Source organism: Protomyctophum parallelum (assembly GCF_964188405.1).
Source record: "Protomyctophum parallelum genome assembly, chromosome: 17".
NCBI classification, from domain to species: Eukaryota; Metazoa; Chordata; class Actinopteri; order Myctophiformes; family Myctophidae; genus Protomyctophum; species Protomyctophum parallelum.
In genome coordinates this window covers 20,916,908-20,944,535 of record NC_139719.1, presented here as the reverse complement: position 1 = coordinate 20,944,535, position 27,628 = coordinate 20,916,908, and the positions used below count along the sequence as shown (strand labels likewise).

Genomic DNA, 27,628 nt, shown 5'->3' with positions numbered 1-27,628 from the left:
ATTTGAGATAAAGTGTAACGCCGAATTCAGTGGCGCAAAACCATGGTGCTAGCCATGATGCTAAGCATAGCGGTAAAAAAAAGCGATAATTCGGCGTGTCCGAGGTTATGAGTGTGCCATGTGTGAGTGTGCCATGTGTGCCTGCTTATTGTGGTAAACAAGTGCATTTTGAAATTAAAAGATCACACCCGTGTGAAGTGAGAGGGGCGCTAATATATTAAAGTCTAACTCATGTTGATTAGGTGATGTAATGGTGATGTAAAACAAACGGTGCCAACAAAAAAATGCAATTCTCTTTATTACTTGCGCAAGCAGAGCACGCAAGTAATAGTTTTCGTCCAGTGCTTCGATGCGTATGCCGCCGTTTGATGTGTATGCACCGTGCCAGCGTATGACTACTTGTGCTTGATATGGCAGCGGTGTCAGATTACATACATGTATACATAGGGGCATTACCTTTAATCCTCCTGACACTAAAACATATCGTCATTACGTCCTTTAATCCACATCTTTGTTACGTCATCATTGAGAGCTAGTTATACCTGGTATACCCTGACCCTGTGTGAAACAAGCAAGTAGGCACTCGACAGAGTGCAGTTCTAGTTGTTAATGGCATTTAATGTTTGTGTTAGGGACAAGATGACGTACATTTTCCCTTCATTGTCAATGGCGTTTTTAAAACAAACTGAACTAAAAACAAACATTACACCTGTACATAGGAGGGGTTAGCACCCCTCAAAAATGTAAACTATAGCAGCCGTAGATGTGACAATATCAAGCAACTATACATCAGCTAAAATAAATAGATTGCGTATTTATATGCTGCCAAATGAGCTGAACGAGCTGTCTGTATATACTTCTCCCTCGGCTCCCACTGCCAGCCTGCTGTCTGGGGAGCCTCTCCATGACCAGCGGGAGAGCCACTGTGCTCACTCACAGACAGACAGGCAGGGAAATGACACTAGTGACGTTTCTAGGGGCGATATAGCCCCTCCGATTCATGGCTTTTGAAGATAATGTCATACCAGGCAGCCAAGTCTATGGGATTTTTAATGTTTGTTGAGAGCACTTGTGTGACTTAAACCGTTTGCCAACCAAGTCTATGGAGGTATATAGCTCAGTGGTGGAGAGGTACAGCTCAGTGGTGGAGAGGTATATACAGTAGCTCAGTGGTGGAGAGGTATATAGCTCAGTGGTGGAGAGGTATACAATTTACAATTTACAATTTAGGCATTTAGCAGACGCTCTTAATCCAGAGCGACTTACATTTAGGCAAGAACAAAAGCATGGGAATACATCACATAAAAGCATTTATCATGAAACATGCGTAAGATAAGAAGGTAACAGTGGAATATCTATATGATGAAACTATACATACACTATACATAATAAACTATACATATTCACTACTATGCTATACATATGTACTATGGCGTGCTATGACTATATACAATACAATTATAGTGCTGTCTACATAACATGCTATAAGTCTGTGTCAAATGCTATCTAAGCCAACAGAAATGCTATGTAAGGGGTTAGGGTAAGTGCTATGGGCCATGATGGAGTCTGAAAAGGTGGGTTTTCAGGCTACGGCGGAAGATTGGGAGTGATGCTGCAGTTCTGACTGCAATGGGAAGTGCATTCCACAGTTTTGGAGCCAGAAGGGAGAAGAGTTTGGGACGTGTGGAGCGTTGTCCCGGCGTTTTTAGTGAGGGTACTTCCAGTTTCCCTGCGTTGGCTGATCTGAGTGCGCGGGAGGGTTTGTAGGGTTCAATCATACTTGTAAGATATGGGGGAGCCATACCTTTGGTTGCTTTGAATGCCAGCATCAGAGTTTTGTATTCTGTGCGGGCAGCGACCGGGAGCCAGTGGAGGGAGCGGAGCAGGGGGGAGACATGTGAGAATTTTGGCTGGTTGAAGACCAAGCGAGCTGCTCGAGTAGCTCAGTGGTGGAGAGGTATATAGCTCAGTGGTGGAGAGGTACAGCTCAGTGGTGGAGAGGTATATAGCTCAGTGGTGGAGAGGTACAGCTCAGTGGTGGAGAGGTATATAGCTCAGTGGTGGAGAGGTACAGCTCAGTGGTGGAGAGGTACAGCTCAGTGGTGGAGAGGTACAGCTCAGTGGTGGAGAGGTACAGCTCAGTGGTGGAGAGGTACAGCTCAGTGGTGGAGAAGTACAACTCAGTGGTGGAGAGGTACAGCTCAGTGGTGGAGAGGTATATAGCTCAGTGGTGGAGAGGTATAGCTCAGTGGTGGAGAGGTATATAGCTCAGTGGTGGAGAGGTACAGCTCAGTGGTGGAGAGGTACAGCTCAGTGGTGGAGAGGTATAGCTCAGTGGTGGAGAGGTACAGCTCAGTGGTGGAGAGGTACAGCTCAGTGGTGGAGAGGTATATAGCTCAGTGGTGGAGAGGTACAGCTCAGTGGTGGAGAGGTATAGCTCAGTGGTGGAGAGGTACAGCTCAGTGGTGGAGAGGTATAGCTCAGTGGTGGAGAGGTACAGCTCAGTGGTGGAGAGGTACAGCTCAGTGGTGGAGAGGTACAGCTCAGTGGTGGAGAGGTACAGCTCAGTGGTGGAGAGGTACAGCTCAGTGGTGGAGAGGTACAGCTCAGTGGTGGAGAGGTACAGCTCAGTGGTGGAGAAGTACAACTCAGTGGTGGAGAGGTACAGCTCAGTGGTGGAGAGGTATATAGCTCAGTGGTGGAGAGGTATAGCTCAGTGGTGGAGAGGTATATAGCTCAGTGGTGGAGAGGTATAGCTCAGTGGTGGAGAGGTATAGCTCAGTGGTGGAGAGGTACAGCTCAGTGGTGGAGAGGTACAGCTCAGTGGTGGAGAGGTATAGCTCAGTGGTGGAGAGGTACAGCTCAGTGGTGGAGAGGTACAGCTCAGTGGTGGAGAGGTACAGCTCAGTGGTGGAGAGGTACAGCTCAGTGGTGGAGAGGTACAGCTCAGTGGTGGAGAGGTACAGCTCAGTGGTGGAGAAGTACAACTCAGTGGTGGAGAGGTACAGCTCAGTGGTGGAGAGGTATATAGCTCAGTGGTGGAGAGGTACAGCTCAGTGGTGGAGAGGTATATAGCTCAGTGGTGGAGAGGTACAGCTCAGTGGTGGAGAGGTATATAGCTCAGTGGTGGAGAGGTATAGCTCAGTGGTGGAGAGGTACAGCTCAGTGGTGGAGAGGTATAGCTCAGTGGTGGAGAGGTATAGCTCAGTGGTGGAGAGGTACAGCTCAGTGGTGGAGAGGTATAGCTCAGTGGTGGAGAGGTATAGCTCAGTGGTGGAGAGGTACAGCTCAGTGGTGGAGAGGTATATCTCAGTGGTGGAGAGGTATATAGCTCAGTGGTGGAGAGGTACAGCTCAGTGGTGGAGAGGTATATAGCTCAGTGGTGGAGAGGTATATCTCAGTGGTGGAGAGGTATATAGCTCAGTGGTGGAGAGGTACAGCTCAGTGGTGGAGAGGTACAGCTCAGTGGTGGAGAGGTATAGCTCAGTGGTGGAGAGGTATATAGCTCAGTGGTGGAGAGGTACAGCTCAGTGCTGTCAAAATGTCAATGACACAAGCAAACTCCAGACAAGCACAAACATACGGCTTCACAAGAACTGTGGTTCTCAAACTTGAAGCTGTAGTGTACAATACTGTATGTGTGGTGTGGGGCGTAAAGGTCCCCACACACTGAGCACGTTCTTCTGACTTCTAGCAGCGTTTCTCCATCGGTTTTCCAAAAAACGCGCCCAGTGTGCAACCACCTTAAGGCTGTGTGTATATACAAATTAGAGATGTCCCGATACTGTATCGGTATCGGGAAAAGTATCGGATCGGCCCTCATTTGTCATACCGGGTCATATCCGTATCTGTGAATATGCCAGTCTAACCACCGATCCGGCACAGGGGTAAGGGGTTGACACTATGGCAGGTAAATATAATGTTGGGGCATGTGGAGTTTACTTTCAAGCTAGATAGCTATAAACACAACATGAGATCACGACACTGGTATCGGTATTCGGTATCGGCTAACACAGAAATTGAGGTATCGGGATCGGATCGGAAGCGAAAATCGGGACATCCCTAATACGAATCCATGGAGCAGTGCCCTGGCCAGGTGTAGCTAATCAGTGGTACGGCGTAAAGCTGCGCTAAATGGTACAGCGCTGTAATGGCGTGCACATAAGGAACATCACATGTACATCCACATTTTTCATATCAGTAAATAACAAATTAGGCCATGTCTTATTCATTAAAATAACATGTACTATATTTGTCCAATTTTATCTTTTCACAAGATTGTCACGTGATTTCATCCAGCCATGCAGATTTCTATGTCTTTATAAGAAGACACTTGGCATCAGATGTGGAGATGTTGCCAACAGCAGGGAGCCCAACCTGTAGAAATAAAGAGCTTTGATTGTGTCTGAGTTTAAAAGCAGCTTTAGATCAAAATGCCGTCTGCACTCTGCATATAGAGTTAAAACGCAAAACCTCGAGATAATAGGTTGTCGCTTCTGAGTGAACTGAAGAACATCCAATTACAGTAACAGGGTTGCAAGTACAGTACAGTACCAGTGCAGTGTTGCCTCAAATCAATGCCAATTTTAGCTTTTTCTCAGGAAAAGGTGCTATAGCAGTAATAAGGTAAAGTTAATATACTGCTGTCAAATGTCAAGGAATTATTTACTGTAGTTATATAAAGAAAGAAGATCACACCATTGTCATTCACCATTGTCTTTGTTATAGTCGTGGTGTTTACTTGCCATCAACTTGGTTCATAATGATTTGTAAAAAAGAATAGGCTACTATATCTTAGTTATGGTTATAGTTATGGTGCTTGGTGTGATTCTGAGAAAATAAGTAAAGGTGATGCGCTGATTAGAGTGACCCCCTCAATCAAGGCTGAAACAAACATTAAACTAAATTGCTAGGGGTGTTCAAGAGCTATCTGATATTAAATACAGTACCATTTGGAAACCACTTTCTTCAACTATATTTAGATTTTGTCATATGACTCAAGTGCATGATTTGTAGATGGATTATTTGAAATGTTATGTGTGGGGAAGAGGGGGCCAACTACATTTTGACTGCGTTTAACGCAGTTCAGTGAAGACAGCCACTGAGCCACCGTGGCTTTCTTTACAGACGTTTGGCTAAAAGCCAGATTTTAGAAAAGCACCCGTCCTGTCCTGCAGTAGTTTGACCTATGAGCAGTGGGGGAAATTTGTATACTTCGGCAATTCGAAAATAGCCAGTCAAAAAGCTGACAACCACTATATGGCGAGGGCATTTACAATGCGAGGGCAATGTAAATCTGCCATTCTTTGAAAACAAAAAGGGACAAAATGGGGTTCCCGCCCAGAATGGGTTAAGCTCCCAGTAGTTTTATTTAGGAATCAGGAATCAACGTTTCGACCCCTCCGGGTCTTCATCAGGAATGAGTATACAACAAAGTAGGCGTGTTTTATATACAACAAGCTGTCTTTGCAATTAAGGTAATCAGAGTAGTCAAATTACCCCCCCCCCCCCCCCATCTACTGACATAAGCTAACATACTCTTATGGAAATGACAAAAACGGTGGAGCTTGTACAAAAATGAATTTCACCCACTGTGATGTGACAATAAAGTTGATTCTAATCCAGTGAGCATATTGCGTAATTGATACTTTTATTTAAGTAACAAATTGAAAACTTTGTACTTCTTCAACACTGCTTATGAGGCAATCAAAATGCTCGACATTAACTTATCGTGGGACGTGGGACAACTTAAAGGAGAATTCCATGCTAGAATGCTTTCTTATCTTTCTTACCTTTCTTTGTAGTTGTTACGTCCCCATCAAAGAGGTCCAGGTGTTTTTTGTGCAAAAACTCCTTATTGGCTATTTTCCCTACCATAAGCCCTCAATGAATTGCATTGCATTGAATGGGAATTGAATGGGGCTATGGGGTGTTATGCTAATTCGCTTATTTCCATCGAAAGAAGTAGTAAAGTGTGCCGCTTGGGATAATATTTACATTATGAAGAGAGGATATATACAAAGAAATTATAATTTTGAGCGATGGAAATAAGTGAATTAGCACAACACCCCATTCAATTCCCATTCAATTCAATGCAATTCATTTAGGGCTTATGGTAGGGGAAATAGCCAATAAGGAGCTTTTTCACAAAATAACACCTGGACCTCTTTGGTGGGGACATAACGACTACAAAGAAAGGTAAGAAAGCCTTTTAGTATGGAATTCTCCTTTAAGGGATAAAAATGCTTTGCAGTCCCACATCAAGTGGTTCTCAAACAGTGGTCCGGGGACCACCAATGGTCCTTGAATGGATCCCAGGAGGTCCCCAGCCAAAAGTCTGCGTGCGTCAGTGTTGCGTTTGTTTATTGAGGAAGCTGATATTAGACGATGCATCAAGGAATCAACATACAGTAGATATAGCTATACCTTAGCCTCAGGATCAATGGCCTGATAGACTCACCACGCACACAAGCTGTCATTTGGCTGAAAATAATGAACCAATTCACACACAAACAACCAAATGTGCCTCGCTTTTTGCCTCGTTGCCCTTTCAAATTTGTATCTGTTGGAAATAGATTTGGAGATGGATGCCAACCTGAAGCTGATACATTTTTAATTTGATCCTTTCCCAGTGCATCATTATTTGCACAATACCAACAGCGGTGGGAAGCTCGTGTGCGTGGAATGGCAAGTCGGCTTCAAATACTGCACGGAATACAAAATGTCCAGTGCACAACAAAAGGCAATCATTCCGTTTATGTTCCCACACAATGGCTCCTGGATAATGGGCCTATATCAGGTGGGGGTGGCTGGAGAAAAACGGACCGACTTTATCTGCCTTTCCCCCAGTCTTCCTCTCTGCCTCTTCGCTATGAATAATAGATTGCAGATGAGAGCCGGAGTTTGCCTCGCAGGGAGGCAGGTATATAGTGCTGCTGCTTGAGGTCGACGTTGCACAGCCAAGATCACTCTCTTACTCTTGTGTCTTGTATCTAAAGCACTCGAAGAAGGTATTCCGCAGATGTCCTTTGAATTCATTAGTTTAACCATTTCTAATTGCCTTTTTATCAGGGCCTCAGCGGGTAACTTTGTGAAGGACAAAAGCTGTTCAATATTCAGAGGTATCCTCTTCAGTATGATAAACAGCTTGGTCCAGCTATATTTAACGCATGGCGGTGCTATGCACGCTAAATATTTTCGGTTGCCCAAGCTGTGGAGCTTTCTGTGCAGCTGTGCACTCGCTGCACTGAACATCCAAGTATACACGCACAGCCAGTCTGTGTTCATTTAATCGCAAAGAGTGTAAAAAATTGACCCAAACGTGATAAATGTTTACAATTAACAATGAGAATGCAACGGTATTAGAACCAGACTGTCTACAGTTGTGTGGGACTGCCAGTTTGTCAGAAAATTTAATTACAGTATACCATCTGTTCAATATTCCAAGGTTAACCTCATTCCATGTCTGGCTGGGATGTACCCTTTTTGTATTTTTCTGATGCAATCGTAATAAGGCTAAAAGGGCACCTTTAGTAGGGAAGGATGAGAGAAAATATCTGTCAGTTTCAAAGGCTAACCACTGTCCTTTCAAGCAGCGGATTAACAGTGCTCAGATCGCTGCCCATGTTTCTAATGAGCAGTCACTGCTCATGTTCACTCATGGAAAAAATCAATTAAAAACCAAACATCAGATTCAATTCCCATATCTTACGTTCTTTTTTTTTTTTTAATATTTTTTATCCCGCGATTTTTTAACCCATTTTTCACCCCTGTGTCAATTATCTAATCCTAATGTGATCCTGGGCTCTATACACCCTCCGCTAGCCTGCGGGGAGAGCAACGGACTTGAACTCATGCTTCCTTCATGCATGAGTGTCCAAGTTGCTCCTCCAAGTTTCCCTGGTTGGACGTAGCGCGTGGATTAGGAACACGTTATTCCAACCAGTTCCTTTCCCCTCCATCAGGCGCCCCGGCTGGCCAGCGGTAGGCAGTTTAGTGACCAGGATTACTGCATGTATTTTTGTGAGGGTACCTACCCTGGGGGACACGGGAAGAACATGCAAACTCCACACAGAAAGCCCCCCCCCCCCCCCCCAGAAAAAAGAACCCAAGTGAGGCAAAAAAACTAACTTGAAATTGAAAGACTGGGACCCAGAACCCAATTGGTTTCTGTGGTTATGAACAGATCGCGATGTCCGGAGGTCATTTCTGATTATCCGGTGATCGCGATTGGAACATTGGCGGGTTTTTTTGTAAGGATGGACCTCACTTTAGCTGGCTAGCATTGGTGCAATAGAGCACCGAAGTCTGACGTCACTTTCAGTAGAGGGCGTCAGTCCCCAGGTTCATGTATTTGTTTAGTTGCATTGAAATCCCCATTGAGGCGATTTGAGATCGCCTCATATAACAACTGTGTTTGAAAAATAAACATGTCACCCCGGCCGCTTCACTCATATGGATATGAAGAATCAACTGACTGAGAGAAAACGCTAATGTTACTGCTGCTGAAATAGTTAGATTTTCGCTAGAAGCAGACTGTATCATACATGAGTGACTGACTGTTGCAAACGATACAGAGACACCTTCCCGACAATAACGCAGAGACAGCTTGTTTATTTTTGGACCACAACGCTTATAGTAGACGATATTAAGATCACCCCATGTTATTATTAGAAATTACTTCCGCGAACCAGGGGAATCGTCGGGATAATCGATTTACGTCAGGACTTCGGTGCTCTATTGCTTTAGCTTCCAAGATGGCATAGAAAAACCGGACGTGCGTCATAGTGGAATTGCTTCATAGTTCTCATGCACGTGACACCCAAGCGCCACCACTTTCGTCCACCAGGTGGCACTCATTGTGTTAATGTCGGAGGCAAAACCTGTAGCGGTACACACCATCACCGCCGCAGAGGTCTGGGTTCGATTCCAGGCTGGCTGAGCTATAGGCTTGGCCGGGCGCTGCATTTGTGTTCACCGGTGTGGGTGGAAGCTTAAGTTGACTGTCAGGACAAACGGCTGCATGAGTGATGGAGGTGGCATGTGGAAAGTCCAAACCCTCCCCAGGCCAACAGTAGGAGGGTTTGGCAGGCAGTGACAGAGAGTGCAGTACACATGGAGGAGTTGGCGAGGAATAAATTGGGCAAAAAAAAAAAAGCGAGAGAGAGAAAAAGGAGCTGAATTGAATTGAATGAACATTATTTATTTTTGAGACTCTAAAGAATACCGCTGTTCCTTTTGTAGATGGGTTCGGGGCCGTAATACATATTACGCTTTCATTAAAGATATGTAAGACTCCTGAGCTTTGCTAAATAGACTCTTAAGCTGCCATGTAGAAAAGATGTGAGGTCTCCAGCAGCATGGCAGCCAGATTCATCAACCGCAAAGTCCCCTCTCTCCGCCTTATTTGTGCACGGGACCACCTTGCTCGGAGATGATGAATAACAAAATCCAAAGCAAGGGAAATTACCATGAAAAACCCCTTGCAATTCAACCGGTGCATAAAATATCTGCACTTACTTTAATGAGTGGCGATAAAAAGTTGCCACGCGGTGCGGTGGGCAACGTCGTGATTGATGTTGCACATTAAGAGTGTGCAACCGTGCCCGGGCAAATATCACAGCAGAGAAAGCCTCGCGTTGTCTGGCCATTGTCCCCGGCTGCCTGCAAGTGCAAAGGCTTGTTTCCTTCCCACCATTTACCTGCCTCACTGTTACTCCAAACAGTCCTTTTCCTCCTTGCTTTCTCCTGCCTCTGAAAAATTCTGCCTGCAGTACATTTTGCATATATATACCCTCTCTCTCTCTCTCTCTCTCTCTCTCTCTCTCTCTCAGATAAAAGCCAGGCTCTCTCTCTCTCTCTCTCTCAGATAAAAGCCAGGCTCTCTCTCTCTCTCTCTCTCTCTCTCAGATAAAAGCCAGGCTCTCTCTCTCTCTCTCCCCTCCAGCGTGCCTTTCCTGCCAGACAAATAGCTCCCCTTCTTTTCAAAGTGGCCACAACAGAAGGACAGTGATAAGAGAGCTGTCTCCCTAGCTGTCACTTCCTCCCTCACGTCACTGTAATTGACTGCAGTGTAACTGGAAGTTCCCGCAGCGACACCCAGGGAGTGCCGCCCATGAAAGACGTCGTGCAGGACAGGTTGTTATTCACTGACCTTTTGCATAATACTATAGCATGCTGCCGGTGTTTTGACGGGTAATGTGACGGAGCGCTTTGTCCTGCGTTAATCTTTCGGCGGCCCCATATATATACAGTACGTAAACTCACAAACGTCCACTGTTACATCTCCCAGGATGACTCATCTAAATTGCTCCCTTGTTTAAAGTGAATTTCTTTCCCCGCATGCAGCGCTCATCTCCTCTTTCCACCCGTCTCTTCATGTCACCTCAATTCCTCTTCCCTTTCCTCTGCTCTCGTCTCTCCTCTTGCCTGCTTCTGCAGGAGTGAAGGATAAAGATAAAGAATGTCGCACCTGATGTAGCCACTTAATGCTTACCACACACACACACACACACACACACACACACACACACACACACACACACACACACACACACACACACACACACACACACACACACACACACACACACAGTGGATGTTTTTTTGCAATTAACAAGGTGTTGTTTCTCGCCATTAGAAAAGAAGAAAACGTCTTCTCAGCTCTAATTGCGCCGTGTCTTGCATATATATTCAGACGAGGACGACCCCGGCGAGGGACGGTGTGATGCCCGTTCATGGTTCCCTCGTTGCGTTGCGAGACCTCCGGACGGATCATCTGCATATAGTTGCTAATGAGTGCTGCGGCCCCCGGAGCCGCTCGGCTCTCTCTCTCTCTCTCAAGGACCTTATTAACAACTTCCCGATTGGTGATTCTAAGGAGCGATTCTTGGCTGGAGCAGGTCAGCCATGCCACCTCACCTCCCCTGGCCTGAACCACAGCACAGACATTTCAATGGGCTAGCTGGGTAAACCCCAATAGGATGGCACTGTCAATCTGAAATCAAATTGCCATGCTGGCTTGGCTGCATGGGGGCCACCCCAGTGGCCCCACCAAGTAAGAGCGCATACAGTACCACATAAATAAGGCCATATACTGTAGTGTAGGCCTTCACGCAGCTGGCCTGGGTTTGAATTCGACCCGAGGCACTATGCTGCATTGTCATTGTCATTCCCTGCACCTGTCCTCTCACTGTCACCATCAATAAAAATAAATGTAGAAATACAGAGGGGGAAAAGAAAAAGAAAAAGTGCATGCCGGCTGCAATAAGAAAAAGAAAAAAGCAGAAATGCTGAGGGAAAAAAAGAAAATGTACACATGCCGGCTGCCATAAAAATAAAGCAGAAATGCTGAGGGGGGAAAAAATTGAAAATGTATACATGCATGCCGGCTGTCAATCAACGTCCTTAGTTTGGGGGCGGAACTTTTTAATCAATCAAGGTGAGCAAGAGGTGTAATCTTCACATTACAGCTGTGTGCTTTTTCCTTTCATATACCCCGGGAAGCATAAATATGTGTGACACGTCTCAAAGACTCTGAAATGATGTGACAATGATTTACAAGCGCAAGTGTTTTTGCTGTTGACACTGAGTGCATAAAAATGACAGACAGCGTAGCCCCTATATGACGACAGGACAATTAATACAAGTCTGAGATTCATCTCCATTTGCATGTGTTGTGTTTGCAGATGCGTCGCGTCAAACGGAAAGATTGCCAAACAATTGCCAAACTAAAAGAGACAGAATATTTCTCAGAGTCTCTCTCTCTCTTTCATCTGCATCTTGTGATATGTCTGTGAGGAAGTTTTTATACAGTACAATTACTGTAGGACTGTGACACTTTTAAACCATTTTGGGCGGGAACCCCTTTTGGTGTTAGCATTATGTCATGCTTTAGCTATTGAAAAATAGCAGATCTACAAGCTCATAGCGCGCCACCAAGTGGCGCGCTACGAGCTTGTAGGTCTGCTATTTTTTTAAACTGTCAGGATTTAAGACATTTTTAGAATCTGATCTCAGGTCAAAATGAGTTAAAGAACCACCATTCGGCATTCTTATGTGCGTTAGAATCTGATCTCAGGTCAGCATGGGTTAAACGGAACGCGGTGTGCATGCACAGCCCAGATGAGACGTGCACCCACGCAGCAGATCAGCGTGTCCTCATTAGCTGAACTCAAAAAGGCTGCAGTGACAGGAAAATCATCTTTACCGATTCCTAATTTTTGGACGACATGGACAAAAGACTAGTAAAAAAAAGGCTGCACATTGATCCAGACAGATGGGAACGAGTCGAGCAGCAGTATACGGCACGCACCAAATGAAAAGATACGTCCGTAGGCACCAGTAAATGATTTTCAGCCTGTCAAGGAGAACTGTATTAAGTGCTTTTTCTACAGAATTGGTGCAAAACGGCAACGCCATGGGGTTAGGACACCAACGGCATGAAGGGAGGAGTTAAACATTTAAGATTGTTTTTGCAAGCGTCTGCTCAATACACTCATTCGGGACAGTGTATTAGCACTTTATATTTAGGGAGACAACTGTGGCATCACACCGATTTCTTACCCATTATACCTTCTTTACGACTCACTTTTACAGATGAAAAGGGTTTGCAAAAAAGAATCACCGCACCAAATAACTATTCCCACCTTCCTAATTAGAATGAAAGAAAACACGCAAACAAACAGACCAAACCCAGGATTCTGAACAAAGCGATATCTCTCTCATCTATTATTACCTTCTCACAACTCACTTACAGAGAGACTGAACTCTTTACACGAAACAGGGTTTGAAAAATAAAGACCACACCGACCAACTATTCCCACGTTCCCTCACCGAATTAGACAAAACATGAACCTAGCGGGCTCTGAACAAAGCCAGATCAGACAGGGAACAGATGTCCACCTGCCCTCATCAGTCCACACACGCTTGGGGTGTATGTGTGTGTGTGTGTGTGTGTGTGTGTGTGTGTGTGTGTGTGTGTGTGTGTGGTGGGGTGGAGGTTGGGGTTCACATAACTTCTTAATGGTTACATGAGCAACTGGCGGCCTGGGGGGGCCCCCACCTTCACTTAAAGGACCACTTCACCACTTTTCAACCTATCTTCATATAATAGGTCCTCACTAATAATCATGATAAAATGGCACGATTTATTTTCTACACAGTCTGTGTCTCATAGGAGGGCATGTGGGCAGTTTAGAAACCGTCTTCCAGTGACATCATCATTAGGCAGATTCTTTTTTTTACAAAAAAGTTTAGATTTTCATTATCGTGAGAACGATGGCTTCCATTTTCGCATTGCAACTTTTCAGGACTAGAAAGCCTGCCGTTTCTATTAGCTTGTATTCCCCATCGATGATGTCACTGGAAGACGGTTTCTGAAGTGGTCCTTTAACACGGCAAACATGACCGCTTTAATTACTTCAGTAGTGGCTTAGTGACTATAGTAATACAATTTGATTGTCTTTTTTTTTTTTGGCCCTCTGGCATGAGTGTGGAACTATAGTGGCCCTCTCCATTTTCAAAGTTGTCCTAATGTGTTGTACTCGCATCTAGCTCCATTTCCAAGCCATATTGTGCAACATTCCTCATCGTATCCACTTAAACTCTGGCCCATATCATTCATTTAGTATATCGTCTTGGTCCCTCCTATATTTCCGTCCACACCAATTAATGTCTTTGCTGAAAGTATAAGCCATGTAGCAACGTGCGTGTGTCACAACGTTCTGCACTATGAACATTGGGCTATATTTTCCAGTTCTTTGCAAAAATGTTTGCCTATTGCGACAACTGGGATGCTAATTCTTGTGGTTAAATCTCCCCCTGATGCTGAATAATTATGTCAGGAACTTCACGGAAAGGCTGAATTTTTTCTGCAACATTAAATATTTGGGTTCAGCAGCACGGCATGTTCCTTCTACAGTACAAGGCCTACAGACTTCGCTACATCCCTAATGATGCATTCTTTGGCCATTGTGCCGTGTGTGCGTGCGTGTGTGCGCGTGTGTGTGTGTGTGTGTGTGCGTGCGTGCGTGCGTGCGTGCGTGCGTGTGTGTGCGTGCGGTCTGTGTACGTCACCTGGGGACTTTTAAATGGTCGTTTGTTTGATATTCTGCAGTGCTCTCTCTGCTGGTTGAACTCTCTTTGTGGTCGTCACGGGGGTTTGCTGTGAGCGCCGGCAGGAAGGCGTGGAGCCATCCAGCTGCTCAGCAACAACCCCGCCGACCTCACCTGTCCGGCCCAAGGGCCTCAGCGCAAGTAGCAACGCACAAACGCTCATGCGCGTACAGAAAACACACACGCACGCACACACACACGCATATAAACACTGCCATAATAATTAAAAACCACACATTCTGTCTGTATAATTAAGCCCCTTCCAACAGACGCAACGCCATGCTTTCCCAACAACAGCCTCGAGAAATAGACCAGGCCCTCTTGGAAAAAAAAAAAAATGTTTTCTCTCTTTTAGTACAGCAAAAAAAAAAAAAAAAAAACACACACACACACACACACAAAAACATGAATAAATAAAATAGAGCGATATATAGGATGCAGAAGGAAACAGCAGAGAACCATATAGCACTGAACGAACCAAGCTACAGTATGCAAACTTTATAAATATAAATGAGGCGCGCGTATGATTTACATTAAACTGCAGCGTTTGTCTGTAGAGCGCATAGCCTCTGTCTAATATACGTATGGTATACTGCAAGCTGTGCATGGACCCCGTGCTGCCCTCACATTGCCTGTTTATTAGCATATACAAACCTCTCTCCATATTTTAAACTTTCTTTTTTCTGAGCTATCAGTGTAGATTTTCGTCTTACTTTGATTTTTAATTCACGCCCTACTTGATCATACCACAGCGTCACACAAAAGCATCAAAAGCAGCAGATCTATACAAGCTGGAGTTTGTAGACGTGCACTAGCCATACAGTATATGGAGTGTGTCTTGAGTGTATAGGGTTTGACGAGGTCAGATCAACATAATATGTTGATCTGACTTGTTCTGACATTCCATATTATGGAAGCCGGCTGCACAAATAACTCTAGAGTATAAATGGACAGGTATCAGTCAAAAGGGCCACATGGAAGAGGAAGGATGGATGGATTAGGATCAACATAATTATGGAATGTCAGAACAGGTTCTGACATATATCCATATACTAATATTGATGGCATCAGGGATCATTTATGGGCTTAATTGCGACAGCGGGTCACATTTACTATGATCCCTGATTTACTATCATCCCTGATGATGTCACATGATGTTACGCGACCTGGGAACCATATGGGGGCTTCCCCATGTATGGTACACTGACTGACTGACTGATGAGAAACACACGATTCCATAGTTAACTGTGACCTTCGCTCGCAATTATCAATGAAATCATGTTTTGCCCGTCGTTTCATATAATATAGCAACTTCACCTAAACCACTTACAATTCTTTCTTTTTTTATATCTAAAATAGCACATATACAAGCTCACTGTTAGATTGTAGATTATATTTACAGTATATTTCGTCCTCTCACTATATATAGCTCCAGGCGGCCAGGCCTGATACTCTATAGCACGGCACATGAAGATAGTGAATTCACACTTCACTCCTGAGAGGCATTGGTAAATAGAGTAACTCCAAGTGGTTAAGCAGCACCTACATATGAGACTATCTCATACAGGGAGACGGCATGGCTAAATCGATCACTGAGACTTCTCTGCTCAATACTGGCCTGCAGTCACTGCACTCCACTGTTCATGCTGAGGATAACATTCAACTAAACCCCAATTTCAGACAAAGCAGTCCATTGATTTTGCTATGCAAGCCACGGTAATAATAACCACCTCTAGGCACAAGACCCACCAAATAGAGATGAGGAATCCATTAGATAAAAAAAAAAAGAAAAGCAGTGGGGGTTGGAGGCTACTTCGTGTGCACAGTGTTGTTATGTGCTTCATTTTCCGCCGTTCATTTTTATTGTAAACGTTCCGCTCTGAGAGCTCAGTCTGTCCGCTTAGATTTGTTCGTGCAGCGGAGATATCAAAGACGACTTTGGAAACACAGACTTGACCACCGCCTCACATGAAAAGGCTAAACCGAAACATACACCCATGACAGGGATTTACAAATGTTTTGTTTGTTGTTCTTTTGTACAGAGACGGGGGTGAAAAGGGAATTACAAATAACCTAGGATATTCAAGACATTTTATCTGCTTTTCCTTGCATCTATAATCTCTGGGAGATACAAAGATTTATTCATTTTCTTCCAAACATTGCGTGCATATGAATAGATTTGTGAAATGGACCCCCTCGGGGGATGAATACAAACAGCGAGGAAAGAGCAATGAGGAAATACAGCTAATTTGGTGTAAAAAAAAAAAAAAAAAAAAACAAGGCAGTGTTTCCTCCTTAGAAACGTGACAGGGAAGTAGCCTGTAGTTCCCTGCTGATGCATGCCTGAGGGTACGTCATCTATACAGAATGACTGTGTTGGCCGCACGACAAACTGAAATAATGGGAAATACAGGGCGTTTTTGCCACCTGGATGTTCGACAAAGTAAAGCTTTGCCACTTTCAACCTGGCAAAGCTTAAAAACGTTTGAAAATTGTGAAAATAGCAGTTCTATATACAAGCTTGTAGATTGGGGGCATAAGTATATAGGGCTATCCTTCAGCCAAGCTCACAACACTGTATGTTCCCAAAGGGGAAGAGATGCTGATCTGCTGTAGCCGGTGGTGCAATGCAATCTACACCCTTTGGCACCACCCCGCCGAGGCAAAGAGCCTGGTCCATCTGGAACCGGGCATAAATCTGAACTCCATATATAATCAACGGCATGTTCCTCAGCTGTTGTAATTAGAGCGATGAATATGAAATCACCGGATTTTGACAGCGCCGAGGCAGCTTGGAAATGTACGGTTCTAAATGGCCCCCAGTAGGGGCACTCCTCCTGACGTGACTGATATTGCTCTCTGTGTGTGTCGTTGCAGTTTGCCACGCCGCATGGCAACACCACTCAGCGTTAAGAGGCATTGGCTGCACATAAAAAATAAATAAAATAAAAGCAACCGGCTCCTCCGTCTTCTGCTGGAGACAGACTGAGAACAAGTGCGGTCATAGTAGACGATAGACTGTGGGGAGCGAAGCTTACAACTTGTGCTCGGATATTGATTGGGTTATATTTCGTCCCTCTCATTAGCTACGGGGCCTGGTACTATATAGTACAGCAAATGAAGGTGGTGAGTTCACTTAATTCCCCGTCCGCTCAGAGAGGCATTAGTAATAGAGTCTGATGTAGACCTATTATGGAAGACAGATGGTTTGTCCAGCTCCAGTTTGTCTCTGCACAGTCTGCAGCCGTGGAGGCATGGGGGGAGGAGGAGGAGGAGGAGGCATCACTACACTCGTTTACAACACCCCAACTAGGAGATTTACTTAGGCCAAACGTTTCCATGCCAAAGACCTCGCAAATTATAGCCATATAGCCTCATCATGGCTGCCAGACTGAGTTTGTAGATCTGCTATTTTAGCTATATTTTTATCGACATTTTAAAACCTTCTTTGGGGAATAATTGCATGCCTAAAACAGGCTGTGCCCCCCCCCCCCCCCCCCCCCCCCCCCCAGAGCCCCCACTTTGAAAACCACTGACTATTGGTCTGGAAACCAGGTGGTATCAGTATAGTTTCCACCAGGCTAATCCTCAACGAGTGACAGCTGGAGGTCCCTGTACAAAACTCCAGTGAGAGAGCAGGGCAAGAGGCCATGGCACAAAAAAAACAGACAACACGGCACGTATAGATCCTACAGACAGTTCACAGAACAGAAGTTATCTTATTTTAATTCTTTACCAGCATCTGGTTATGGTTCCCAAACCTTACTAGTGTTCTGTTTGCACTGCAAAGGGATGGATTCTGTAATAGATTTTTGGAGAGGAGCTAAACGAGGTCGAATTCATCTTCTTTGGCCAAAGAATACAAAAGCATCGCAAAGGAGAATGTTTTGGCCAAATGGATATTTGTGATAGGCTATAGGTTAAAATGTGTATCTGCCTGATATTTGTGATAGGCTATAGGTTAAAATGTGTATCTGCCTGCCAACGAGGAACATAATCGAGGGAGCAGCATAGGGGTCAGTCAAAGCTGAACTCATTGATGAGAAATTATTGATTTTGTCTTTCTAAGAAATGTACAAAAACAGAATGTATAAATATACTACTGTATGTGTCTTTTGTTTTGTTGAGTAATTGCTAGTGTCCTCATGTGTTAAACGACTCTTATGAAATTCTTATGAAAGCTCAATCCAAAGGTCTCTCTCACTTTATAGCAGTATCAGGTAGAGGAACCCGCCTTGCAAATCCCTCGAGGTGTACTGATTTGTGAAGGCAAAAATGGACGGAAATAAATCACAAGAGCGTGGCTAACATGCTTGCATACTAATATTTATATTACCCATGGGAAAACTCTATACCTACTAATGGAAGGGTGTGTGTGTGTGTGTGTGTGTGCGTGCGTGCGTGCGTGCGTGCGTGCGTGCGTGCGTGCGGGGGTCACCTTCTCTACTCTGACACCATCAGTTGCAGTAAATGTGTTTTGCATGCATTTAATTGTAAAATGCAGAGGCGGCAGGCAAGGAGGTTCATGGTTCATGGAACGGGTGGAATGAAAATGAAATGTGGAAACAGTTTGTGATTCCTCTTTCTGTTATATCTCTTATATAATTATATTACAAGTACAACATCACAGCGAAGCTGTCGCCATTCCGCGTGCCGTGGTCATTCAATGAGCCTGGGCGAAAGTGAACTATGAGTCATCAATACGGAGGGGAGGGGAGGGGAGGGGAGGTAAGGGATTGCTGGTCCTTCCGGTGTGCATGTATAGGACAGGTGATGGCTAGATAGCCATTCTATTAGATGTACAGATGTGGTGCACGAGGAGCTGCCACTGTACCTTTCTGCTGATGGCCGCGACCCAGCGTCACAAAACCAGAGGAGATGAAGTTGTGAAGGTCATGGCCGCCACTGCTGCGTACACTCTCCTTGCCATAGTGGAGACCTGTTCACGCATGCGCAAAGACAGACGCACGCACGCACACACGCACGCACGCACACACACACACACACACACACACACACATCACACACACACACACACACACACACACACACACACACACACACACACACACACACACACACACATCGCTATGAACATCTGCAACAATGGGCAATAAGAGGATTTGACATCTTAGTTTCGACATATACAGTATATATATATGAAAACCTATCATGTTCAGATTTTTGAGCCTCCATTACGCAGCTACAGTATGTGTCTGTATGTGTGTCCCTGTGTCTGAGCACCGTATGTGTGTCACATATATATACAGTACGCGTCCCTGTGTCCGAGCACGGTAACTCTGTCATTTCTCGACCCTTTCGGACGCGGGTAGGCTCGCCGGAACCGACCCCCCCCCCCCGGGGCGCATTCCTGTGGGTCTGGATGTTCCAGGGGACCCCCACACGGTAATTCTGTCATTTATCAATTTCTTCCCCCAGAAACAATCAAAGTGCAATACAGAGCATGCAGCCACAGTACACTACAATACAGTACATACATAGCACAGTACAGTAACTATAACAATAAATGTATATACTGTAGTTGCACCGCTCAGTTCACACAGGTGTGATTTTTTCCCCCTCCAGAATCATAGAAAGGCTCTCTGCGGTGTCAGCTCCTAATTGTAATGGGGACAGAGGGATATGTGAAACAACAAGCCGACAAAGGGTGGTGAACTGAAAAGCAATACGTTTCCTTCGCCCACATACCAGAGCACTTTGAACCCAATCTACATTCTGCCCACACCGCTTTCATGACTGCAGATGGAACACCTTATATTTGTTACTTTTCCATTCCATTGTAGCGGTAATTGTGTGTGTGTGTGTGTGTGTGTGTGTGTGTGTGTGTGTGTGCGTGCGTGCGTGCGTGCGTGCGTGCGTGCGTGCGTGCGTGCTTGCGTGCGTGTGCACACTATAGCATGTACCTATACATGCGTTAGGAGCCAAACACAAACACACATACATACTTTAAAGCACACACAAATACACTTGCCTAAGCAGTGAGCACACACACATGTGCGTGCACACGTGCCCACACACACGCTATTGTCTTCCTTTGTCACGTATGTCATTGGTAGGCACCGCACTCCCTATGTGACAACCCTTGAATTCTGAAAGACCCTTCAAGCTCAAAACCCTTTCCTTCAGATTGCCCCCCCCCTCCCCAACTCATTAAGACAAGCTGCAGGGGAAGGCTACGCATTATGAATTTATTGTCCTTGATGGAAGGAAAATCGTGACTTTCAATTGTTTTATGTTATATAGAATACTTACAAAAAAGGGGGGAAAAAAGAAAGAAAAAAGAAGGGGGAAAATAATCAAACGCTCTCTCTGGTCATCTGTGTCTCTGCATGACATTTGTGGGAGGAGCAGAAAAATGTGAATAATCAGATAATTACATTATGGAATGCGGAGGATGGCGCAATGCGAGGCATGGCGACAACTAGGAAGGTTATTCGGTAACAAGGTCAGTTAAGCCTTAACACAGCCAGGAGGAGGTCATTTACAGGATTTTATAGCATGATCGGATGCCGATCTGCTGTAGTGGACATGGCCTTGCACATCATCTCAATGAAGTCTCTCAGCTGTATTATGTCTATATCCGAGTGGCTGACTGCTCTCTCTGTCTCGCTATACGTGAGATAAATGCAAAGAACAAGTAAAAGATAAATGAATAAACCACTTAACCGTGAGCCCTATTCTGGCCATGTCATAATATAGGAAAACCATTGTTTTGGAACATCCTGCATATACTGTCTTTTCTTTGTCTGGGCCATAGACCCAGAAGGCGTCCCCATGCACCGGTGTTCTTATGTTGAGCTTTGGGCAATTTTAGTAGAAGAGCCGGAGGAAGACCTGAGTGTTCTAGTTGGAACATAAAAATTGTATGGAATCCTTAAAGGAGCATTCAGCGATTTGGGTGATTTGGAGAAAAAAACCTGGTCCGCCCTGGTAACAAGATGTGCACATGCACGCACTACAGTGGGGGGGGACACGCGACAGGCCAACAGTTATATGAAGTGCTTTATAAACAAATAAAAGTGTGGACTAATGTCTTCTTGTGACCTTATACTAAAAGGCTAATTAAAATGTAGGTCTGAGTCTAAAGTCACACCCTAGGTCTGTGACCTCTGTTTTGACATGTCTAGAAGTATCTCCGTTCATTACGTTTAAAAAAAGGTTATCGCACATCCAAAGATGGATGTCCTTGAGACAGGAAGTGAGATCACTCAGGGCATTGGGGTCGTCTGGTGAAACAGATAATTATGTGTAATCGGGTGTCAATTAGTATAGACCCGTGGGGGAATAAACATTGGTCAACTTAAGATTTAAAGTAGCTATAAGCACCAATATCTTTTTATTTTTGTATTCAGACAGCCATGCAGCAATGAGTAAAACGCTTACCCAAAATATGTGATTCTGTGACATATCTAGGCCTAGGGGCCGCAATCTGCATTCAAAGATTTTCCTAGAAGCTTTGTCATTGGTCGATTTGCCTGTCTACTTCCTGATTGGTTAGTCATTTCAGCAGGGTTATTTTTTTCGACCAATGACAAAGCTGTGTCACGGAGAAAATTAATTTTTTGGAGTTTTACCCATTGCTGGCTGTTTACCAAAATACAAAAAAAAAGAAAAGAAAAATTGGTCATTACATTTTTGAGATAATATAGCTTATAGCTACTTTAAGTCAGGGGTCTTCAGCAAAGGGTCTGGGACCCATAGGGGTCCTCAGAGATACTGCAGGGGGACCGTCAAATATTTCTGTCATAGGGATGAATCCAATATATGTAGTTGGGGGTCCCTGCTTCATTTCTTTCTCTCAACTAAGGCCTGAAAAGCATTGAAGACCCCTGGATTAAGTGGTTATTAACACACACGAGAACAGCACCGCACTGTTTTTTATCTATACAAAGCCTTAAAGCACAAATAACATGCATTTTAAAACCGCTTTTAATATTTAATATCATATTGTCTATGTCCCTCAAAGTTATTTCTAATGGTACAGATGTACCAAAGAGCACCTTGTTGGAGATTTCTATACTCTGACCAAACAGATGCGCTCCTTACTCTCCTTTAAATTTTCTCAATTGTTTGTGTTCCAGCTTGGATCAATGGAACGGACCTGGTATACTTATACGTAGTATCAGAAACCTTTTCTCCATCATTCATTAATCCTTCAAATCTTAGTTCCACAGGGTGCAGAATCGCTTCAGTAAAGTGTAGTGCAGACTGTGACATCCATATAGTGTTCATTTATTATTATCGTTTAACGTTTGGACTATAAAAAGCATGTTATACTTCAGGTCAGGGGGCCTATATATGAAGATGCCCGGAACACCTGAACCTCTCCCAAATCACCTTCCCCGCACACGCACACACACGCGCACACAGGGGGGGCCAAAGGTTGTGTCTCATAATAAGCAGCCATAATGAGAGGTAGCACCGGAGTCAATTAGGTGGGTCTCTTATATGCTGAGGTTTGACACAAGTTGCACTCAGGAGGAAGAACACGTTGATGCGGTCAGCATAGAATCACTGCTTTAAACGTGGGGATGGTTATTATTGTGCCAAATGGGGTTGGGGGGTAGCAAGGTCACCGTGGAGATGTCAAAGCTACACACTTTTGGAAGTCATTAGTGGGAGTTTTTTTTCTGCGATTTTGTAAAAAAAACAAGATTACAGATTTACTGAATATGATTACAAGAGTGCCTGTCGGCGAATCATTAGAGTAATTAAATCATTGTTTAATTATTCGGGGGAAAAACTCATGCGTGCTGCACGGGGTATATAAGTCATGTCAGGGAATACACGAGAGCACGCACGCAATACAAAGAACACACACACGCGCGCACGCACGCACACACACACACAATATGTGTCCAGAAGTATACGCCTGTGGTCATGTCAAAGTAGGCCAAATAGTCGTAATTGTGTTGTTATTGTCAGGGCATCTAATTGTGCCCAGCCACTGACCTTTACGCTTATAGGAGGTTGATTGTTTAAGCTCACTGGAGTAGTTATGCTCTGAAAGACGCTCGGAGCAGTTGAGGCCTTTCAAGACACAGCAGGGAATTGCCAGGAACCAACATAGCCATGCATATTCTTCTACCACTTTGTCGCGTCATTTTCGCTGATTGGGTTTCGTGTGTGTCAAGTTAAGTATGAATTGTCTCTTATTCACCGTGCGTTCATCAATCCTATTTATATTTTCTTTGGTACATGGGAGTATTTAAGAAAATGTCAGGAGGAGGAGGTGGAGAAGGAGAAGGAGAAGGAGAAGGAGAAGGAGAAGGAGAAGGAGAAGAAGAAGAAGACGACTTTTCCTGTGTGGTGTACGGTAAATAAATCAACTCCATGTGAGGAGCGCTGTGGGCCAAACGGCATTACTCATCGAAAATGGAAACCAGTTATTGTTTACTTTTACCACCGGCAAACTCTGCTAAAGGCATCTAACTCAAGGTCCTCTCCTTGTTGTGGCTGCAGGGAGCACTATGTTTACACTCCCACCTAAACGATGATCTGAGCTTGGCAACAATGCAGAGTGGATGTGAATAGAAATAGAAACAGCAGTCCTTGTGCCCATATCATATTATGCTGTCTGCACCGTTTTTCCTTTTTTTTTTCCTGCATGTTTCAAGATGCAGAGAAGAGTTTTGCAATGCACCATGGGAGAGCGCCATATACAGGGTCTGCATTCAGAGACACTCCACAGGTAAGTTTAGGATTATGCCTGAATTAAGCTGCAGAAAGGAGAAATACAGTACATTGGCAAGGAGGCTGCTATTCCTGGCCCTGCATGCAGCAAGTATAGCCGGGCAAACGGGTGGTTATTCCAACTCTTAACTCGGGTCGATGGGGAGCTTGTGGGCCCTTTGCCCAATGCACTTTATGAGGTCTCTTTACCTGATTTAAGACCATCTCAAAAAGAAGGAAAAAAAAGGTGCTCGGTATAGTGAAGTGCCATTCGCCTCAACAACGGTTTCACCCGAGAGTCTGCACTCCTCCAGAGAACTGCATACCCGCGAACTGTGCCAAATGTGCATTTGTGCGCACATGAATATGCATTTTCTATGTGAGTGAGTGGGCTCCCTCTCCGCCGCAATACCGTCGAGCCTGTCAGGGCATGGAATGGCACTCCCAATTTACACACACACATTACCCACGCTTCTCAGCTTCGCTGGCTGTCACTGCCTTTCATGTACAAACCCCGGTGGGAATTGCCAGGGTCCCTGATGAAGGGGTTGGCTTGCCTTGGATGGACCCGAGTGGTTGAACAGAGTTGAGCCAGGCCGAGTTATGTTTCTATTGCACTGACTGAGCCGTGACCGCGTGTGTGCGCGCGAGTGTGCGGGCAAATATCCAGAGTCAAGCCGAGAGAGAGAGAGAGAGACAGAGGGCCAGATAAGAGTGATGCCCGCCCTCTACTGAGGATTGAATACACACAAGGTCATGCAGAACACAGTCTCTTGCGCGCACACACACACACACACACACGTTCCCTGCACGGCTGCCCACTAAAATGAAGACTCATGGATTGTGCGGTGTGGCTGCTTGGTCCCGGATTAAGAATAGATTGATATGGTGAACAGTTGCACTCCATGGCAACGACATATATACACTGCACGCTGAACGCCACGGTAAAAAGGGTATACATGTGCTGCTGTAACCCTGCACACTGTGCACGGCCTCTCTCGGACTCAGCTCTGCCTCGATCTCTTTCACCCCCTCCAGGTGTTTCGCTGCATATATATACACACACACACACACACACACACACACACACCGGTACACCAGTTAGATCTCCAGCTTTCCCCATTTTCTCTCACCGTCTCGTCACCGTGCCCCTGTGAGACTCTTTTCTCTTTTCTTTCCCCGTTTTTTTTTTCTTTTCTTCCCCCCCCCCCCCCCCCACCCCCACAGGCCCTCTGCAGAGAGAAGAGAGGCTGCGTTAGAGATTTATACCCCCTGTCTGCACACTCTCTCTCTCCGAATGGGCCAGGGTTGAATCATGCCGTGCGGCGCATGGCAGAGAGCTGTGCATGATGCCCGCCCGGCCACGCCTGGTGGTGGTGAGTGAGCTCTGGCGGATTCATCCACTGAGCAAACCGAGAGGCCATTACACTTCCATGCTGTCAGAGACGGCTATAGGGCTGCGCGTTACCTCGCCAGCCCCATAATTATGTCCGCTATAGCGGGGGGGGGGGCCCAGCTCTCTTCCCCTCTATCTTTATCCCTCTCTTGCGCCGTACCCCCCCCCCCCCAAATCGCATGATTACTGGATGTTAACATAGGAGATTACTCTGGTGAAACAGTGTGCACAGCAGTTATGGACTGTATGCATGCATACACAGCTGTACACACACACACACACAACACAAACACAACTTGATTGACACACTGAATACTGAATATACAGGCACACACGCACTGTAGGAAAGAATACACTTAAAGTTACTTGCAGCTATAGGCTGAAGACAATCATACACATTCGCCAGAGGTTTTTTTTTTTTATGGAACGCTGCCTGCAGGCATCTTGAGAAGGCATCGGAGTGTCACACGCAGAGATCTCACTCACCGTGGTTGGACTTGGAGGCGTGAACAGGAGTGTAGTGGTTCTTGGACGACGTTCTGATGGGCGTGTTGTCTTTCGGGGAGCCATTCATGGCCGCAAAGTTCTCACAGTCGTACTGCGAGATGGGTATGGGCCCCTGCTGCCTCAGAATGTCCGCGAGGGCCCTGGGAAAACAGCAAAACGACATTTAGTCAGAAGTTGTGTTCCTCGCAGGAAAAAGGAGTGTTTCTCTGGGTATGATAAGCATCTTTGTATAAGAGCTAATGCAATCGTGTGACGACGCCTTGCTTTCTACACACGTTGATGTGCTCCAGGACGGCTTTATTTAACCAAATATTGTGTTATTGCAAAACGGGTAGGCATGGGGGGGGTCTACCTAATGGGGTTGGTCTGGGTTTATTTCCAGCGAATATGACAGTTCACTTGCGAGAGAAACAGCATTGCAGGGGTTTTATGATTATCTAGAGTAATTGGGTTGAATGCGAATGCTTTTCAGACCGCACCAGGTGCATATGGAAGTGTGATGAATCCCCCAAGGGGGGCAGAGGAGAAGTGAAGGAAAGCCAAGCATGATGAAAGAACAAAGAAAAAATGAAAAGAAAAGCAATGTTTATTATTTGCTTTTCTCGTGGCATATTGCTCCTGATGAGGAAATCAAATTATCCTGTGTTTTCTGCTGCAGGGAGGGGACACACAGTACACTTGTATGACAAATGTATCAGCAGCTTAACCTTTGCAACAATGTATATATTTCCTTGTTTGCCGCGGTTCCCTTATGCGTTTCGGCTCTGCGGCCCGTAATTGAATTTGTTCTGCAAGCGGCTGAGTTGTATGACCTTAATAATAAAAACATAAAAAAAACCCGACCTTACTGTTATCCATTACTCACCGTCTTAAGATCACTCAAGTGTTGAATTAAGCACCCAATATAAAAAGAAAAACTATTTAATCTAGAGGACATAATATGTGTGTGTCAGCGTTTGTTCACTGATGTGGCCCACAGCGGCGCGACATGTGTTGTCCAGCCATGTATGATGATGATGATAACCCTCTTATGGAGACCCAGGAAACAGCCCGGGAATCTATACACAATATCTATAGATGGTATCTTGTGTCTTTTAAGCGTTCAATTCCAGTCTCAATCTAGTGCACACACACACTCACACTCACACTCACACACACACACGCACTCACACACACACACACACACACACACACACACACACACACCTGGATGCCGCATCATCATGTGTTGAAGTGCGATGGGTGCATGGCAGAGAGAGGAGTGTACATGAGAGGATGGGGGAGTATAGAGTGTTCATTCTTAGTGTTCAATTCTTCTGACCTGAGATCAGATTCTAAAAAAGTATGTCTTCTACATCCTGACAGTTTTCTGAAAAAGCTAATGTTTCTATGTCAGTCGATTTTTCGAAAAAATAGCAGACCTACAAGCTCATAGCGCGCCACTCGGTGGCGCGCTATGAGCTTGTAGATCTGCTATTTTTCAATAGCTAAAGCATAACGTAATGCTAAGACCAAAAGGGGTTCCTGCCCAGAATGGGGCTTCATTCTGCCTGCACATGGATTTGAACTCAACCCACGTCTCCTGAACCAAAGCAACCAAAAGTCCGCCACTCGTCCCAATGCAGGGCGATCCCCGCTTGACTTGAGATATTGCACGTATGCAGTGTTGGCAAAATATTACTTTAACACTAATATACTACTTATTACTTATTACTTTAAAAAAAAGTAATAAAGTTACACTACTTATTACTCCCTGAGAAAAGTAACTAGTTACTTATTACTTTACTTATTACTTTTTTCTCTCGCCCCCAGTAATTGCATATTTAGTCCCCAAAAGTCTTACTTTGCATTTTCAACATTAGCAGTCCCCCCCTCCCCTATTCTGCAGTGTAAAACTCATGATGATGGAACCATTTG

General features: G+C 45.0%; 1 protein-coding gene across 1 annotated transcript in view; it reads right to left on the bottom strand.

The window, feature by feature from the left end:
• The window catches only part of LOC310874365 (shisa family member 6), a gene marked incomplete at both ends in the record, with an annotated part of 72,961 nt that overhangs the window by 41,509 nt on the left and 3,824 nt on the right, over positions 1 to 27,628 (bottom strand). Inside the window, 2 exons of the mRNA XM_083787140.1 lie at positions 18,950 to 19,054; positions 25,691 to 25,851. Of these exons, the coding sequence (XP_083643266.1) occupies positions 18,950 to 19,054; positions 25,691 to 25,851 (266 nt within the window). The remainder of the gene's footprint in view (positions 1 to 18,949; positions 19,055 to 25,690; positions 25,852 to 27,628) is intronic.